The sequence below is a fragment of the Aythya fuligula genome, chromosome 7 (genome assembly GCF_009819795.1).
Source record: "Aythya fuligula isolate bAytFul2 chromosome 7, bAytFul2.pri, whole genome shotgun sequence".
In the NCBI taxonomy this organism is placed as follows: domain Eukaryota; kingdom Metazoa; phylum Chordata; class Aves; order Anseriformes; family Anatidae; genus Aythya; species Aythya fuligula.
In genome coordinates this window covers 9,383,168-9,402,640 of record NC_045565.1, presented here as the reverse complement: position 1 = coordinate 9,402,640, position 19,473 = coordinate 9,383,168, and the positions used below count along the sequence as shown (strand labels likewise).

The 19,473-nt window shown below is 36.6% G+C and overlaps 1 protein-coding gene across 2 annotated transcripts in view; it reads right to left on the bottom strand.

Annotated features, from left to right (window-relative positions):
- Nucleotides 1-19,473, bottom strand: part of BMPR1A (bone morphogenetic protein receptor type 1A) — an 81,881-nt gene that overhangs the window by 10,893 nt on the left and 51,515 nt on the right. For both annotated transcript variants that reach the window (XM_032190862.1, XM_032190863.1), the window contains exons 3-6: nucleotides 13,223-13,429; nucleotides 3,868-4,030; nucleotides 1,853-1,955; nucleotides 921-1,020 (exon numbers count right to left, since the gene is read on the bottom strand). In XM_032190862.1, coding sequence (XP_032046753.1) covers nucleotides 921-1,020; nucleotides 1,853-1,955; nucleotides 3,868-4,030; nucleotides 13,223-13,289 — 433 coding nt within the window. In that variant the 5' untranslated portion in view covers nucleotides 13,290-13,429. The remainder of the gene's footprint in view (nucleotides 1-920; nucleotides 1,021-1,852; nucleotides 1,956-3,867; nucleotides 4,031-13,222; nucleotides 13,430-19,473) is intronic.

Below are 19,473 nucleotides of genomic sequence, written 5' to 3'. Positions count from 1 at the left end.
TGACATAAAAAAAGGGAGATGACAAATCTACCTCAAGAACATGAGGTTCATCTATCCACTTGTCTCATTAATTTATTCATTTTTTCAACACAGGAATCACAGTCCATATACTGACCAAGTATTTTAAGAGTAAATCACGATTCATTAAGTTGTTATAGTGACTGCAAAATTTTCTTTGGGAAAACAGATCACAAAAGCCACAAAGAATGGCTGTATCACTGTCACTGATTGTTATAAGGTAATGAAAGAAAACAAACACAGAAACAAAAAAAAACAAACCACAAAGAGCTTAGAAAACAGTGAGTGATGAATTACTCCAAACTTCATAAACGTACATTAGCTTGCTATGTGCCTTTGCCACAAAAAAGGCACTGTATCATAGGCTGCATTAGGCAGAGTACTGCCAGCAGGTCAAGGGAGGTGACTCTTGCCCTCTGTCCAGCACTGGTCATACCTCGAGCACTGTGCCTGGTTTCAGGCTCCCCACCACAAGAGAGACATGGACATACTGGAGACAGTCCAGCACAGTGTCATGAAGATGTTGAAGGGGACTGGAGCACCTCTCCTAAAGGAAAGGCTGAGAGAGCTGGGACCGTTCAGCTCAGCTCAGAGAAGGCTCAGAAGAAATTCATCAGTGTAAATAAACAGATCAGAAGATCACATGCAGATCAAGAGTGAATGAGTGAATGGAGTAAACGTACTGTAAGCGACTGTGGAGGAAAACCTCATTTAAAGTGGCAGAAAACTGAGAAAGAGTATGCAGCATAGTTCTGAGCTTCACATCAAAATGACTTAGTAAGGAAAAAACATTACTACAATACATGTAATTACATTACATTTTCTCCTTATTTTTAATCTGTTGATCAGGAAGACAACCTAAATAGCATAAGCAGCAGTATGAATGCTTAGGAGCTGTTTACCTGTGCTATCAAGTGGTGGTAAAGTTGGTTGTAAATCCTGATTGCAGAAGTCGGTCCTACAGCACTCAATTGTCCGACGTAACTGTGCTTTTGGTGAATCCTGTTGAAAGAGAATTGAATAAACATTCAGATTCTGAAGTGATCGACTAGGACAGACACTGGAGATGCTACAGATATAACATCAGATACAAAGGTTTAGGTCATTCTATTTCAAAAGAAAAAAAAAGTTCCACCTCACCATTTAATATATGGTGTGTGGTGTCTTCACACTGGCAGACACGCACCATCCAACCTTTTTGGGTGCATAAGTTCTGTGTTTGCATTTTTTTTATTTTTCATGTTAGTGCACAAAAAGACACTTGTGGTTTAACTGGCTAATTTATACACTGCAGAATTTTTAAGGTTGGCTAAAAGCAGTTAATTGTACATTAAATAAATACTGCTTTTAACACACAAAAAACAACTCTTTTACAAGTTTTTATCTTGCATTCATCACAGCAGCACTGTTTGCTTCGAAAACATCTTCAAAAACAATATATAAAAGATTACTAATTAAAACAATCGATGAATCACAAATCAAAACTTAAGCTCCTTGGATCAATTAGATTTATTGTGAAGTTGTCTCTTCAACAGCTGACAGAAATAAAAGGTTGTTGTCCTCTCTTCATTTTGTCAGTGACTTGCAAATGTTTCCAGAGAACTCCATCAAGCCAGGATTCTACTCCAGTCTTTGCTCAAGCACCATCAAGAGCCCTTTCTATCACTGCTCACCCATGACTATTCACTCCAGTCATATTCTCCTCAATAGCAAAGAGCAAAATGCAAAACTCTATGCTGGCAGTCAAGCTATGGAGATTGTTGCTTATGCAGTTTCCCTACATTATCTTCAAGGAGATCTTGGATCTTAATGATGTCCCATTTCACCCATTTACCTTGCACTGGAAGTCTGAACCTTCATACTTCATGCAACCAGAAGCAAGCGTTGGTTCCCCATGTTCATCTTCCTCAACAATAGCAAAGCAATGCCCATTAGTTCTGGAATAAACAGATCAACTGTGCTTTACAATTCTGTTTGGTGTTTTACATGCAGCATTAGAAATTACTATGAACTTATTAAAAATACTGAAACTGTGGTATCTAAAAAAATGTTTTGTAACACAGTGGTTGCCATACAGTTTGAGATCAAACACACACTCCAACCCTTATTTTCAAATCAAACATTGCAGGGATGTTTTCTACCAAGTTTCTGCCTTTACTACCCTCCCTCCCTACCCCCATCACTTCCAGATTGCTGGTAACCAACCACACAAAGAGTTAGTTCAGAAACAACTGAGGTGGGTGCGTGAGTGGAGATGGGACCAAATCGGCTTATTGATTCACGATGGCATAGGATAAAACAAATGAAGAAGCCCAACATTTCCCTTGAGTCTGTTCTTGAAGCTGCAATGATAACGATAAGCTGCAATGATGGAAAAGAAAGTCCCAGTATGTGAAAATTGGTTATCTTTATTTAAAAGGTGCAACAACCTACATTAAAAAACAAAACAAAACAAAAAACACTAGAAAGCAAACAACAAACAACTCTGAACAGAACACCCACAGTCACTTTCTGAAGCTGACAGCCATGAATAAAATTTATTAACAAAAAAAAGGCACATTTTTGATTTCAACAGTATATGAAAACCTCAATGATATTTTTAAGTAATACCAAAGCAATTCCCAAAGCCCGTGCTTTCCACACTTATAAATTTAAGATTTTATAAGGTCAAAATTCATTCACTACCTCACCACAGACATTAAAGAAAACAAAACCCCAAATACTTTTGTTTCCCAAAAAGATTGTTTAATTAAAGACACTCTGATTTGAGAAATGTAATTCCATAAAGTACCCTGCATACGTTCACTGCATATGCATTACTAATTCTTTAACAGCTTTATTTCAGAATAATCATTCATATTGCCATTAGCCACTTCTGAGGCAAAAAAAAATAATGGCTACCCCAACTTTACACACTAGAGGGCGATAAAAAGCAAAAAATAAATATCGAAAGGAAATTTTAAGACAAAATACTGGGTAATATCTGACAATTTTCTAGGTGTAGAGTTATGTTTGGAAAATACTGCCTGTATTTGCATTTCAAAACATGTTGTCAGTGTTTGTTCCAGCTCCTTAGGTTCCACAAAAACTATATGCCAAACGACAGTTTTAGATAGTTAATGTGGTTTCAAGTAGAGTTAGAAAGCGATTAGAAGCGACATCAGAAAGAGATACGCTTTCTATTACATACCTTTGGGTTAATTAAGGAAGAAAAGAGAGGGGCCTTAAAAATGGAACATGGTGAATGACGAAAAAATGAAAGGGAAAAAAGGACATTTCAGGACATAAAAGTAAAAACATCTTATGGAGACAGATACAAAAGATTCATAAGATACCTATGCCTATCCAAGTTAAAAGCTACCCAGATATCCTATGTTCAGAGACTCCCTCCCTGCCTTTCCCTCACTCACCTCTACAAATAACATACACATAACAAGAACAATTCTCAGCAAACGGCTATGTAAAAAAATAGTATTATATTCTGAATTCTATGTGAAGATACATTAGAAATGTAAACAAGCATGTGGTTGTATCAGAAGGTGTAGATTTGGGTCATTTAATGCTCACCCAGTTACAAAATGCTACATATGGGTCACTAAAACCTTAGTCCTTCAAAGCAGCTGCTGGGGGCAAAATGGCTGGTTGCAAATGATGCTAAGATCCGGTTATTGTTTACATACAGATGATTGCAGATTTTAACTCTCAGCTTTCCACAGAACTAGTCAGTTTCTGATCAAGTACAATCAAACCACCCAAGAGAACCTAAGTCAGCACACCAGAGATACTTCATGCTCTCATGAGCAAAAAGCCTCTTCCAAGAGCTCATTCTCTCCTGTATTCAGTACTTACATGCACGTGTTATTAATAGCATCATCTGGACAATGTCCTGAGCAGTAGCACTTAAGAAACGGTAAGGTGTCTTCTGGAGCAAGTGTTACCCCATTTGCTTGTTTCTTCTGGTCAGGATTTGTCTTCATTCCTGTGCCATGCAGCATGCTGTCTAGATTTTGTCCTGGACATTTAAAAAATAGAAATATTTTTATTTTTTTTTAAATTCATTTCTGCATCTCTGATAATTGCTTTGGAACTTCAGAGGAAAAAAAACACCACCACAAAAGAATAATTTTATTATCAAGTAATTATGCAAGATATCAGAACTTCCCTGAGATTACAGTAGAAATTCACGTTAATAACGTTACTCTAGAACTATCTAGATCATATTTTCTATGTTAGTAGTAGATCTTCCAGCCATAATCAATATAAACAGAAAGGATATTTTTCCTTTTTTTGAGACGGGGCAAAAAAGTAGTGATACAAGACTGGTACCAATTTTCTGAAGAAAGCCCTTCTCGTTCCTCTGCTCAGAAAACCAAAATGCTGGCCGCTGGTTAAGCACAACAGTCTAATTTTATGCATGACCGAACATACTTAATATGCAATTTTGTAATTCTCTGAACTGAAGTCATTTTTTATGGATTCACAGTCTCACAGAAGAGTAGTAATAACTCCACCAAAATCTCTTGGGTTTTTTGATCTCTGTATGCATTAGTACTTCAAAACAGCTAAAGTAAATCTTGTTTGCAAATTAAATTTCAGTAAATGACATGAACATCCACACAAATGAGCTTTCAGAGAATAAAAATAGGGCTAAATAATGTTCCACGTAGCCTTCAATTTCTCAACATTAGTAGATTTGAGCATCATATATTCTAGTTCATATTACTGAAGTGCTTTTCTGAATGTAGGCATTCATAAGAAAAATACCATCTGTCTTCTTCTGAGGCAAGAACATCCGAAAAAAAAAAAAAGGAACATTAACTGCCTCCTTCAGAAGATGCTTTGTGACCACTATGAGAGATAAGATTATCTTCACCCATTTCTTCCAGTTTTATCGCACATAACGTCACTGACAGAAAACCTCTTTCTATTCATTTCCTAACAGTATTCTCAGTACTTGGAAGTCCCCAAAGTGTGAGCCAAATAAAGTCAGAAGAGTAGTGGAACAGCCTGTCACCTGCACTGACAAAATTTATAGTCAGTCTCTGTGGGATGCGTAGCATGCAAGAGGAAAGAACAGCCACTTGGGACTGTGGAAGCTTTCAAGAATTCAGTTATTAATTCAGCAAGTACAGGTACCTCAATACCTCTCAAAAAGATTTGCTGCAATGACAACTTTCAATTTATCTAAGAATAGAAGGTATTTTGGAGGACATTCATGGTCTCTTTTAACAGATTTTTGCATCTTCTTGTCAAACCCACTGAACACTAGCTGTAATAAAAACATTACCCTAATGCTGCGCCTTGTCTGGAAGACTTGCAGAAAAGATGAAAAACTTGTACAGCTATCACCTTCTGCATGAGTCTGTTCTAACATCTGCTCTGTCATGCAGCCAAATGTGCAATTCAATATTTGTGAAATTTGATCATTTTTCTTTTTTCTAATTTTCTAATACAGCACACCCAGCGCACTGTCCTGATTCAGCCATTTCCCTGAAAGTACATTGTGTCTCCTTCAGATATAATTAAGAGTACATCCTAATTTACCTAAACGCTCAAACCAGTAAGCCGTGTTTTATTTGAAATGTAGTTTTCAAACAGTATTTCAGCATTATCCGAGTTAAATATCTCTAATATGCGCAAGTTGTTTTTCACACTGGACCTTCTTGTTAACTTCACATCAAGTTTACCCATGAGATAGGTATTTCCAATTTAATAAAAATAAAATTTTCGTGTATGAAATGGCAACTTCTCCAATGTCTGCCTAGTTTTCTTCCCAGCAAAAACTGAAAAGCTCATTTTAATACTGTGCTGCAGACATTATACAACATTGTTTTCACATTTAAGAGCTCCTTACTTGCTCAGAGAACAGGTAATTCCACTTAATATTTACTTAAAGGAAAAGCCACTGCCTATGTACAAATATTATCTTGCCTTCTAATTCTGTTGAACTACTAAAGCATCTTTCCTTGATTTAGGAACTAAATAGTTAATATTGTAAAAAACAAACAAACAAACAAAAAAACCAACACTTTAACTTCAGGGACATTCCAGATGTTAAAGGCCCGCATACTTTATGATCTACATCTCAAAGTCGCTCATTCATCTTCCTAACCTGAACATGAAATGCATTTTCTCAATTTGTTAGAAGAAACTATCAAGGAACCCTTAATGCATGGCTTCTCCTAGCTCAGGGGAGAAAGAATAAAATACTGAACTGCAGTTTGCAATAGATCCAGGCTAACATAGACTAAATCATTCTCCAGGATTGGTGACAGAAAAATCTGTAAAGCACAACTTTTATTATTCACTGCCAGTGCAAAGGTACCATCTAACATTTTTATTTTATGACCAGCCTGGCATTTTTCAAGCAATATTATTCTTAAACTAACACTGCAGCATGACTACATATATACCACCCTTTAACAGTACATGTTAAGATGAAATTAATTTTTCCTCTTAATTCTATAAGATGACTTGCATTGCAAGTTTTATGAAAAATCAATACCCCAAGAAATCCATGCTAGATAACAGTATTTTCATATATTTGTATTTTGTACAGTCTATAAGGCAAAGCTTTCTATTCAAAGCAAAAATACAACTTCATTATGTTTGAATGGGAAAGAGAAACAATATTCCATGGTAGCCTGCTTTCGTCTTGCAGGCTGTATTTGAATTGTACAAAGCAAAAAAAAAACCACCACATCCCTCTTGCATTTTTACTTTCTAAGAGGACAAAGAGAACTCCTATTAAACAGAAAAGACAATTCACTGAGTATCAAGGGAAGGAAGAGCAAGGAAAATAGTCTGTTTGGGATTACTTCACAAGAAAGTTAATAGCTCACAGCTAGTTTTTGCTCCCCACTATATCCTTCACTGTGATACTACAATTCAACCTCAGCATTTCAAGTGTGATTAGTGCCCATCTTCAAGATGGTAGGTCTGAGGAGATGAATAGGGATAATAATTTGGCTCCCATTCAACTGAAACGTGAAAGGGGCAGACCACGACCCAAATGGGGGCACAAAGGTGTTTCATTGCGTTTTTTTCCTGGTTAATAGATACTGAGTAAACAAGCAAGTGTGAATGAAGGATATAATAAATAACATTTTGCTTCAGGAATCATGTGGCAGTGTTGTGCCAGCACTCTTGTTATTGCCACACGTTAAAGCTCTGCCTGTCAAACATTCACTCTACTTTATCTTCCTCTGGGTAGCAGAAGACAGACAATTACATTTTAGAGGTCTTGTGAAGCGCCTTGACAATATAGTTAATGGCTTCTTTTCTACTACGTAACCAGAGACTTCAGATATAGCAAAGCTCCTTTCTGCATTATTTCCTACCCTTTGCCCATAAATTGCAAAAGCCTGGTGGAGCTAAGCAATATACATTAGTATTACATGAACAGTCATGCGTTGGAGAACTTGATCACGATTGAGGACCAATTTCAGCCTGTTTGTCCACCCTTGAGAATACTTCCATCATTTATCTTTTAAAATAGGAATTCCCATACAGTAGATGTTTTATCCCATTGCTAAAACTTACAACACTCAAATATCCGTGTGAGTTGGAGCATTATCTTTTTGTGCAACCACAGTGCCAGAGAAAGAGAAGCTGATGGAACTTCAGTGTCACTTGCTCCAGACCATCACGACAGTGTCTCACATGCACTGCATTGCTTCTAACAGATTTCTAGAAGAAAAATGTGAGCAACTGCTGCAGACAGGAAGATGTTAAAATGACTTCAGCACTAAACTTCCACTAAACTTCTTTAAATAAAACCAGTTTGTTTTTAAATAAAACCTACCAATGTATCATACTCAGCCGTTGATCAAAAACATCAATTATCCAAAAAACTTCTTATTCCAATCTTAGAACAACATTAGACTGCAAGCATATGTTAAGAAAATACAGTATATACGAAAAACCGCACTAGGCTGGAAATGTATTTCAAATCTTCAACCACTAATATGAATATGGATAATCCTAAAAAGGTATTGAACAAGACAGTGAATTGCTATTAGCCACTGTGAACTGAGCTGCTATTCAATGCCAGGTTGCATATGTCATTTGACCAAGTCTTCTGATCTAAGACAAGGTTTAACACAAAAAACAGTTAAGAAACACAGAGGGCAAAAAGTGGAAGGTAGAAATACAAAAGCCAAAATTATGCCTATAATTTCTTATTCAACTATATCACCTCTATCTCCACAAATAAAGTTGTAAGGCTAAAACCAGTAGCCTATAGCAGTCAAGTTCTTCAACAGCTTTCTGAATTCATAAGTTTTCCCCTGATTTGTTTAACAAAATTAATATAGACATATATAAAAACATTTTGACTGCAAAATAAATTATCCTTAAATGGCATTTATCCTTGAAGAACTCCACTAATCTAAACCTTTTTTATGTTAGGAAGGCCTGGCTTATAAAAAAGAAATAATTGGAACTTTTTTTATGTGGCAGTTTAAATTACTTCTTCCTTGCTTCACAATGCAGATGCTGCAAATCATCTACTACAACAAGGACTTGTCACCTTTCTGCCTATAACAAACTTTCACAATGATTTAACATGTACTGCTATATGAATTAAACCTTAGTATAACTGATACAGCTTGAAGAAAATATCAGTGCTTCCCATTAAAAACACTAGTAAAGAAAAACAACACAAAAATGAGGTTTATGGGTACAAAGGAAACATCTTCAGTACTTCTATTAGCTCTGCTTCTGGCATTTTTACGCTAATTGTTCACATAGTGCTTTTTTTTTTTTTTTCTTTTAAATATATCAAGCCTATGATCTCTAAAGACCAGGCACGTTAGAGGTAGCTCCATCTAGCAGAACTGGTTCCTAGAGAAAAAAAAAAAAAAAAAAAAAAAAAAAGGACCAGAAGTTCCATCAAGTTCCCAGCCTACTTGTTTAAAACCTTTCACTGCCACCCTCCAGCTACCCCAGGAGTTACACCGTGGTGGTCATCACTGAGAGGTAGCCCAGCAAACCCTGGCCTCTGGTCTTACTTCCCTGAAATGTCATTTCTGAAGAATGTTTGCTGCTCTTGTGCTTTAAATACAAGAGACATAAACAAGATTTTCTTTATAATTTACTTTAAAAAAAATATATACTGCATTTTAATTTACATTAAATGTATTTTTAAAGAATAAAGTTACTCAAAACTATCATTCAGATTACAATATAGAAATATATAATCTCTTGGTAATTCATTAAAGTAACTTAATAAGCCAAATATTTAACAATAATTGACAAGTTTTCATGTATAATAATTTAAAAAGTTTGTTGTCAATGCTTTAAAGATAGATGTGGCCATTAATTGGGGAAACCATTGGTAAACAGAAGTACAATACTTTTCAACAAAATATCAGCTTCTGAACACTCTAAATACCTTTCGCAGATTTTAGATTTTTTATTCCAGATTAATTACTGAACTTAAACACAAACTATTCCACCTGAAATTCAAGAAGTGCATAAAAGTTAACTGATTTTTTGTATCAAATCTTTACCTAAAAGGAGGTACAATACTGAAACAAGCCTCAACAGATTTATTTTCAGCTCATGAATGGACAACACCAACTTTAACAAGTCTTTTAATATTTAATATTAATACTACTTGAAAATTTAACTTCTAGTAAACTTCTTCATGCATATTGAATGCGATTAATACTTCTTTGTAGCTCATTTAAAAGGATTAAAATACTGGTCTCCTGCAGCATGTCTGAAGGACACACAACAACATGATGATCTACATATGTAATATTACCTTGTACTGTCAGGATACTGTATCAAAGTGCAAAACATAAAACACGTTTAATTATATTTGAAGCTACTTGACCACTCCATTACACATATTGATTAGCTCTGCTCATCAGTGCACTGTAAAAACAAAGAATGCTGCTCTGAAGTATAACTGGTTCTCTGAACTGAAAACCTGCACTAGTGGTAAGACAAAAGCGTATTTACCACAGTACTTAATTGCTGTTGAAGCTGACGAGCTCTAGCCTTAGATGAGCAGAGGTAGGTGGGTGACTATGTAAAGCAGTAGTGAGTGCAGAACAAATCACAAGCCTGAAGATATTGCAAAGGCCTTCCACAATGAGAAAGGAAATACAACAATGTTTTTTTGCATTTTGTTTTTTAACAGCTGTTACTCAACTTAGTTATCTGCCATCCAGATTCATTTTTGTTCATTTCTCTATTGACAGAAACCAGGGCAGTGTCCCATAAACTGAAAAGAGGACCCTGTCCAAAAGGTGACCGCTGTGTTCCCCTGCTCCTTAGTACCAACAGCCAAGCAGCAGCTGCTCCCCAGTAATTTCATGGATTTGCCTGCCTTCTGCTCTTGTTGGAAGAATATTTTCACATCAATCAACACATGCAACCACTTGTTTTTTAGAAGTTACCTATTAAGGAATGTGTGTACATATACTTGCACGTATACAGACATTTGTTATCTATCCTCTCAGGTCTCAGTAAGCCCTGAAGCTCCCACAGTTCTGAAGCAGCCTCCAACACAACTGAGAGAGCAAACCTTGGTACCACTCCCTGAAAGCACATGTGCTCAATGTTTCCTCGTCTCCCTTCTTCTCTCCTCTTTCTATAAGTTACACAGATTCTCTTTGATTCCTCCTATTGTGTGTTCTCCACCTCTGCTGGTTTCTATATGTACACTGATGCATTTTTGCAACATCTTGCAAATATCTTCCCTGTCAACACTGTTCTTTTCACATTAGATTTCCTTTCCTATGAAAATTTCAAATACTTGATAACTATCAACTTTCACACACACCCCCAAACACAACTCCTCCAAGAATGCAACAAAAAGCGGAGAGACGACTTTTTCTTGCCACCCCTAGAAACCAAACATATTTCATGTGTTTGAAGACAAGCCCTTAGGCAAGTTGCATCAAAGAAACAACATTTCAGCTAGCTCAACTTTCCCAGGGCTTTCAGAACTTGCTCAGTATTGATTTGAAAGTCAGGGATATTCTTAAGAGTAATTCATTCTTTAGAAGCTGAAATTTTATTTATGTTTCCCAGTGTATTTCAACTTTATTTAGTGAAATTTATTATTGTAATATACATTAGAAGGTACACATTGAAGCATTGTTAAAATGAAGAATTAATCTAGTTTAATTGTAAGTCACTGTAAGACCTACATATTTATCTTCCTTCTACTTCAGAGATAAGAGAGAAACAATTTTGCTCCTTCAGTTTCTCCCACCTGGAGTAAAATACCGAGTATTGACTATGCTAACAGGTAACAATTTCAGTATAAAGCACAAAACAAATTTCCAACTTCTTCATTGGGAGAAGCTGGTATCTCCTGCAAGAAGTAGCAAAAGTGACTGATGAAACAAGCTCTATTGCAAATTGCTAAGTCTGAAAACAACCTAGCGTGGAAGAGACCTCCAGAAGGCACCTGGTACCACACCCCCGGTCAAAGAAGGACCATCCTGGAAGTTAGACCAGGTTGCTCAGTCATTCCAATCAAGTTCTGGACAGCTCTAAGGACACGTGTGACAAGTTCTCAGGCAGCCTGTTCTATGCTTGTTCACATTCACTGTGTGTTTGCTCCCACCCCTCAATTTCTCACCCAAATTTCATTTATTGTGATTTGTTCTGGTTACCACTAAAATTACCACAGAGCTATCTCTGAATATCTGTAAATCCTATTTTCAACTATACTTAAACTATGCTATTTCTGTCTAAATAGACTGAGCTATTTCTTGCTAACTAAAGATTGCACGTTCACAACGGGATGAGGGACCAGTATTGAGGATTTCCCTCTCCCAACTTAATGTAGCCAAGACTCAGATTCATGTTTATTTGTACTGCTGCCTTTAACCTTGAAATCTTTGCTACAATCACAAAGCTTCAAATCAATACCCATGCTCTTCCCCAGTCTTGAAATGTGTGCAAACACAGCCAAAAAGAAATGCAGCTTTAAATACCTTTAACAAACTGCAATTCTGCACAGATCCAGAGAGAGGACTTGTGTTCCACAGAAATTTAGCTGTGAATGTGAGTGGGATGATACCAGAACAAGCTGACAGATAATCAGCCTTGCACAGAAGTGCTCATCATTTATTCTTTGTATAGCTGACCAGCTCTCTCAGTCAATTCCAGGTAAGAATCTTTCATGTCAGTCTAGTCCAACTGCACCCCCGCCAAAAGCTAGGCTCAACATGGGTAGAATAAGAGATTTCCATTGTTAATTTGAAATATCATTTATATTTACTGCTTGATAAAGTCTGGTAATCTGTGTAAGTGCTTCTCCTCACCTAGGTTAGCAGCTGCGGCAATTCCCAGATACAGGTTAATAAAATGGATTCACTGACACCATCCTAACAACCACTAGTGGTATTCTCTTTGCACCCATCAGAACAGTACAGTACAGGCAGTTTATTTTTTTCTCCACACAGAACTACTTATAGCCTTTATACTTAAGCTTCAATTCCATATAGAGTCAGAACAAGGTGACAGCTACTTTGGTCTGTCTACTCCAAATACATTTTAATTTAACCCAGTTTGAGAAAGGACCAGGAGACCTAATGACAACTCTAAGTCCAGATTTTTTTTTTTTGATAAGCAGTGATCAACAGACTCACAAATGAGTATTTTCACAAACTAAAACCAGGCTCTTATGACCACTATGTAGTCCCACTTCATCCAATTAATAAGGACAAGCAATTCATTTAGATTACTTAATGCCACACCATCCAAGGTGCTGGGAATGTTAGAAGGCATAGAGAATTCCATGCTGCAATTTCTTCAGTGGGTCAAGTATAAAAGGGTCAGACAGTTACAGGAAATTGCAATTCAGAAGGAATTCTGCACCACAGAATTTCCGCAGATCTGATGCTCACGTAAGTTGCTCCAGAGAGTACTACGTATTTTTGGTAACTACTCAAGCATTTGCTAAACTAGACTTACTCCATGATCTACCCTACAACAACATATGACCGCCATACTATAACGCTGCTTTTTTTTGTCAAGCTTCTGCATGGCATGTCAGGCAGATAAGCCACCTGACTGGAAAAAAATGGTCCTCGTGTTTAAACAGTTCATTTCTAAAACAACCAACCAAACAAACAAAAAAAAAAAAAAACACAAAACAACAACAACAAAAAAGCCACTGGAATACACATATTCTTCAGTTATAGAAATACACTTATTGCAGCTAGCAGATATTTACCTTGAACATGTAAAATGATAAGCAGGTAGGCTCCAAGCAATCGCTCACAAACTCTTAGTCGAGTCATTGTTCACTTCTAATCCTTCCTGTGCAAGGCAGTGGCCCTTCTGCTTGACAAACGTTGAGCTTAGTCTGTTCGGTGAAGCCTACTACCAGATTTGGTGCTTGACTGCAAAGATGATTTTGCGATTTTTCGAAGTCTGTTTCCTGAAAGACACAGTAAAGCAAAATGTTAAATCATTACTTGCATTTCTGAAAATAGGTAAAAAAAACTCACGATACTTCACTGCATTGAGCATAACTAGGTTGCTCAAATAATTAAAAAGGCATATATTTATTAAGATTAATAATTGAAAACATTAGTTGTTTTTACCCTGAAATATACTTGGTAATAACCAGATTCACAGCATTTTTTTTAATATTCAGATCGAAATTGTTAGATTTATTAACTCATTAGGTACAGCCATGTATTTTAGACTTTTATACAGCTAACATAGGTAACATTTAATAGATTAATGTGCAAAAGTTAATGTTTAAAACCTGTTTCCTTTACATGAATTAAAGTTCATATTCATTATTTTTCATAAGGAAGAATTCAGCAGGGTTATTTTCTAAAAGAACAACACATTTTGCTTCCAGCTGAAAAATGCTTGCAAAGATCATAGCAACAAAAACCCAGCCTCTCAGCTGGATGAAAACCAAATTTGTACTAAAATACTTAGTTAAGTAATTTACTTACAATATTAAAGATTTTGTACTATTTCAGAAGACAAAAAACAAACAAACCGAGTAACACTTAACATCGAACAATAAAGAATAAATTTTATTTAGTATCAATTGTATTCTAATCCCTCTTCTTGGAAACTAGCATGTTATATCGTGTTTGCTGGAGAAGACAAAGTTGGTCCAATCCACAGCATCAACAAAAATTTGTTAATAATGTTAACTGCAATTCAAAGTCCTGGTATCTTTCCAGTTTCATGTATATAACCCCAATTCCCAAAATATTACACTATCATGTGTGCACATAATTTGCTCTGAAATTAAACGGAGTTGTTCTCATTCTGCGGACAAGCACACAGATAAGACAGTCAAATTGAAAAAAAATTACTTCTTTGGACCACAGTGGTCAAATACTACTCATCAATTCAGTGCATATTCGTGGTCATGTTCTGCTTAATAAACTTTTTACAGTGATTAACAAAGGAAGCGTAATTAAGCCTCAAAAGACTACAGAGCAGCTCACACACCTAAACAGTTAAGAGAAACGAAAGCGGTTTTGCAGGAGGAGGAAGAGGAGGAGAACCCTGATTCTGCCTCTCTCCGGCCTCTTGTTTCAGTGGGCCTGACCCCCTGACCCCTGTCAGCCTGGCGCTGCTCATGAATGCAAACACTTGCATTTGTGCAAGGATGTGCTGCAATTACTGCTGGTGGCCGCTTCCACCATAAATAACTCAATCTGTCTGCTGGTGAGACCCGAGAACTTTTAATTTTAATTAGTGCTTCAGAGGCATTTGCCATGGAGGGAAATTAGCAGCAGAGCCGGGAGGTGACTGTCACTTCAATTGCGGCAGGGAAGGGGCATGCAGCCTCCGACCCGTGCCCTACTTTTCACACATCTCTGACTTCTCCCTAATGAAGCAACAAAGCGCTTGGGCGCTGGCAGCCGCGGGGTCCGCTTCGGACAGGCCGCCTCCGAGCTGCCGTGCTGCGCCTGGACGCGACCACGGCAGTGGTGTTTGCCATGAGGGAAGGCAGGTTGTCCTATGGTCAGGCCGTATTTACAACAAGACGCCTTGCAAACATCCTCGAACACTCCTAGCTGCAAAATAAACTTCCTCTCCAGGCAAAAATGAAAGCAATGTGGTAACAAAACTATTCTCTCTTTAGCATTTCACAATCAAAAGAAATATAACCGATTCCGACAGCTGAAGGGGACGTCCTTCTAATTACAAAAATGTCAAGACACCGACATAAAACTATATATTATTACTGCAGTTCCTGTTTCAGTTGTGATGAACTTCAATCCTCAATAAAACACATAGATGATATGAGCGGCCAACACCTTGTACATAGTTAAGCAAAGGTTTAATTTACAACACCACTGTAGCAGTCCATCAAGGAAAAAACCCTCTAATAATCTGATTAAAGTGCATTTAAAAATCATTTCTGCACTTCTTCATGCAAATTTCTGTAAGTGCCACCTATTCTCACTGTCTTTCACATTTCAAGAGGAGGAGTGTTTGAAACTTTCAGAAAAGTTTACATACTGCACAACAGAGTACGCTACCATAGCATCAGGAAAAAATTGAAAAAAAAGACCATTTTAAGGCAATTCACTTCCAATTTCATGGTGATTTTAGTTTCTGAGAGACAATCTAAGAGTTTTCAAAAAATTTTGTCCAACCCTGTAGGATATAATGCTCTCAGCTTAGAACCCGTATTTTGTACCTGGGTCCTCCTTTCACTAATATTTCACTTTTCAGAAGACAAATACGTGTAAATATATACATGAAAGTGTATGTAATAAAATGACAACAGGAACAAATTTTAATTCCCTATTTTTAAATACTCTAGTTTTAGAATGCTTATCACCACGTAAAAGAATACATCAAAAAATGGAAACTAAAACCCAGCAGGACTGCAATTCCCTTCTGTTCCCCTGAAATCCATACATGATATGACTTCACGTTGTTACTTGAATTATCTTTCTGTAGTGTCAAACATTGAAGCATCAGGTTTGCTGTTAGCCAGGAAAGCCCTGCAGCGGGTTTAAGGCCTTGGTAGATGGGAGCTACAAATATTGCTGTACTTACAGCTGCAGTGACGATGTCTTATGGTGCGGCAGGGAAACTTAAGCCACAAATTTAAAAACCAAACAAAAACCAACAGATTTAGAATAAAGTGCCACAACACAAACTATGAGAACATGTCCTGTTCTATTGCCCACACTTCAATAGCAACAAATGAATGTCAAAAACCTGATGTGGGCAGGCTGAGGCAATTTTTTCAGTAACCACACTAACATCCAACAAAGCTTCTCTGCCACAGCTATCATACACGATTTGAGGTGTTTCTTATTCATCTTTTGAGCTGCTCTTCCTTTTTATGATTTCAGCTTCTGAGCTAAGCTATGAGAATTAGTTCAATAGCCTATGCTGTTCCTTCTCAGGTGAGGAAACTGAAAATATTTAGTTCTTAACATGACCTGGTACTCTGATACAGCTATATAGTTCAACAGATTGAAAAAACAGACTGTTTTAAAACAGACTAGTTGTTCTAGCAAACACCATACCCCAAAGAGTGGTTGTTATGACCTTCGTCTGAGAATATCTTTAATTAAAACAAGACAAAACAACAAAAAGTCCATTTGACAGAACTGAAAGGGCCACAGCTGCACCTCTTCAAAGTTGTTCCTTATTGATGGGAATCCAGAAAGTCTGCAGCCATGCTGTAGCACACTGAGGTAAGTAATAGCTGGAATTTCTCCCAAAACTGCCTGGTATTAATAGTCTAGAATGACACAAATAAATGAGCACTTCAAATGTGTTAAAGCACCAATTAACTGCTGGAACATCGGTCTGCCAACACAGTAATGCTGAAGAACTTCAAAACCACAACCCAATCAGTTGTTTTCAAACTCCTCAATGTCTATTTTTTCTGTTATAACCATGAAGAAGTATTCAACTATAATCTTTCAGAAAGCAATTTATTCCTAAATCGTAAAGCCTGATTTGTCTACAGTGGAATTTATTATCTTTCTTAGAAATATTTTATTGACGATAATGCTTTTGTTATTATAACTTTTTTTTTTTTTTTTTGAAATTGGAACTCAGCTGTGAATTTATGAACCAGCATGGGCATCTAGCCCTACGCTCTGTATGACTCCAAAAATACGAAGCAAAAGTGCACAAGATTTGTTGTATGGTCTGAAATGATTTTAGAAGTAGGGAATCTAGTTTTAATTGTTCTTTAGATGTGGCTCTGTAATAGTTTTAACAGCATGATCCCCAAACCAAATGAGCCGCACTATCCCAGATTTTAATAAAGAATGATAGTGCTGAACATAGCAACAAAGACAGTATTGTAAAAAGGGAATTTATCTTGTAAAAAGGGAATGTATCAAAAGAAACATCAATCTCTAACTTCCCAAGAATTAAAACATCAAGTCCATTTCAACACACAGGATATGTTTCAAAACATTTGCAGCAGTACGTACAGTACCAAGTAAATCTGTTTGGCAAAGCAAAACTGGAAAATATTAGATGTAGCCCCTATGTGTAATGGGTGCAAGACGTGGTTGAGGTAATTATAAGCATGCTGCCTCAATCATACATACAACTTTGAGGTTGCACAGAATGCTGGAGAAACTGGATTGTCAGTCTAAGCCAGCATACAACAGCAACTTTTCTATTACAACTATTAGAGCTTTAGAAAACCTGATATGGTGCTATAATTATTGATTTGCATGAAAAAAATAACAGTAAAGAATTCACTACAGAGCAGACAATAAGTAGTTCTGAGAAAAGAGATTACAACCACAGTTCAAACAACATTCAAAGACCTGGATTCAAGAGTATTTATCAACTTTCATTACAGAACTAAGCACAAGGAGTAGAATGTTGATAAGCCACACTGGCTAACATGAGTTGTCAATTCAGTTGAGTGTTGTTTCTATGCAGGACTTGGATCACATGAAGAATCGAAGCATTGGGACTGGAATAAAATACAATGGCACGACAGTGGCAAAGTTAAACATATAAGGAAGAATTTCTTCTCTGTGTAGCCTAGGAATTCGTGCACAGGAGACAGCTATAACCAAGGACTTGAGTACACTAACTGAATACCTCATGTCAGAGACACCGGTGAGATGTGGCTAGGAAACAGGCAAACATGACTCTAAGACCGTGCAGGAAAATTTTCCAGAGGAAACAGTAAAGCATGAACAGCACTGTACAAGAGACAATACAACTGATAAATTCAGCATATGCCTAGAAGGACTGATAATATTATCTGGAGAATGGGAAAACCCTATGAATGGAGACAAAAAAAAAAAAAAAAAAAAAAAAAAAAAAAAAAAAAAGATTAATAAAGTGAAAGTTGGCTAGGAAATAATTACACTTTGGAAATACAAAATATGAATAAACACATGGAAAGATGGGCAAGCATTCAATCTGAATAGAACTACTGGCTCAACAACGATAAGGTATGGATTAGCTATTAAAGTCTGTTTAGATCAGAAATTGGAAGACAATTTCTGAACCCTGGTTAGGTTTTAGGGAAGACTGTTAAATAGAGTCCAAAAACTTAATTTCTCTGTAGCTTATAAAGGCCACCATCTGATCTAGGTGCAGGTGACGGGAAATGAACAAACTGATCTGAGAGCCCTTCCAACTCCATGTTCATAGAAAGGGCTGTATTTAACTTCAGTCAATTCCACAACAACAGGAAGTTTAAATGTAAGTTTCAGGTTCTGTACTGGCATAATTTTGTCAAATACTCGTACAGGCCTATTTTCCTCAGACTTTTAAAACAACTCTCTATTATTTTATTGCAAGGCATGCCTTCACAAACTATTTAGAAGTGTAGAAGTTAAACATAGGTAGTACAGAACTAGTTAAAATGTTTTTCAAATATGATACCTTAAAAAAATGAAGGTAAAACTGCTAAAATCTATTAAGAAATCATAGAGTCAATGGAGAAAAAAAATACTGAAAGCCAGTTGTCTGCATGGCAGCAACAAAAACTACTCCAAAGAAGGCCATTTTTGTTTAGGTGCTAATTTGTGCAAGTCCGCAAAAATATTCCACTGAACTGCAGATTATATTAATCTAAAACTATTAGTGACTGCAAAATATAAAAACTAAAAAGATTGTTTACATTATTTCCATGTTCTTTTTACCTTCACAATCTGCTACAAAATTTGAAATATTAAATGCAGTGTGTGTGCATTATACACTCCTTGAGACTGAAATGAAGAACATATCTCAGTGCTATGCAGAGAATATTTATAAACGTGTTTATAATGTACCTACTGCAATGGTGGATTTGTTCATCCAAAAACCATAAACTCTAACAATTACCTTCTGCAGCAGTGTTAACATTCTTAAGAAAGGACTTATTTGTGAGCAGCCGGAAGAGAAGTCACCAAAATCCACCCTGGGCACTAACAGAAATCCTACAAAAGGAAGATTTCACACTGCTCGCCAGAAACAAATGCGTGTATTACTGCAGACTTTAGAAAGCAAACT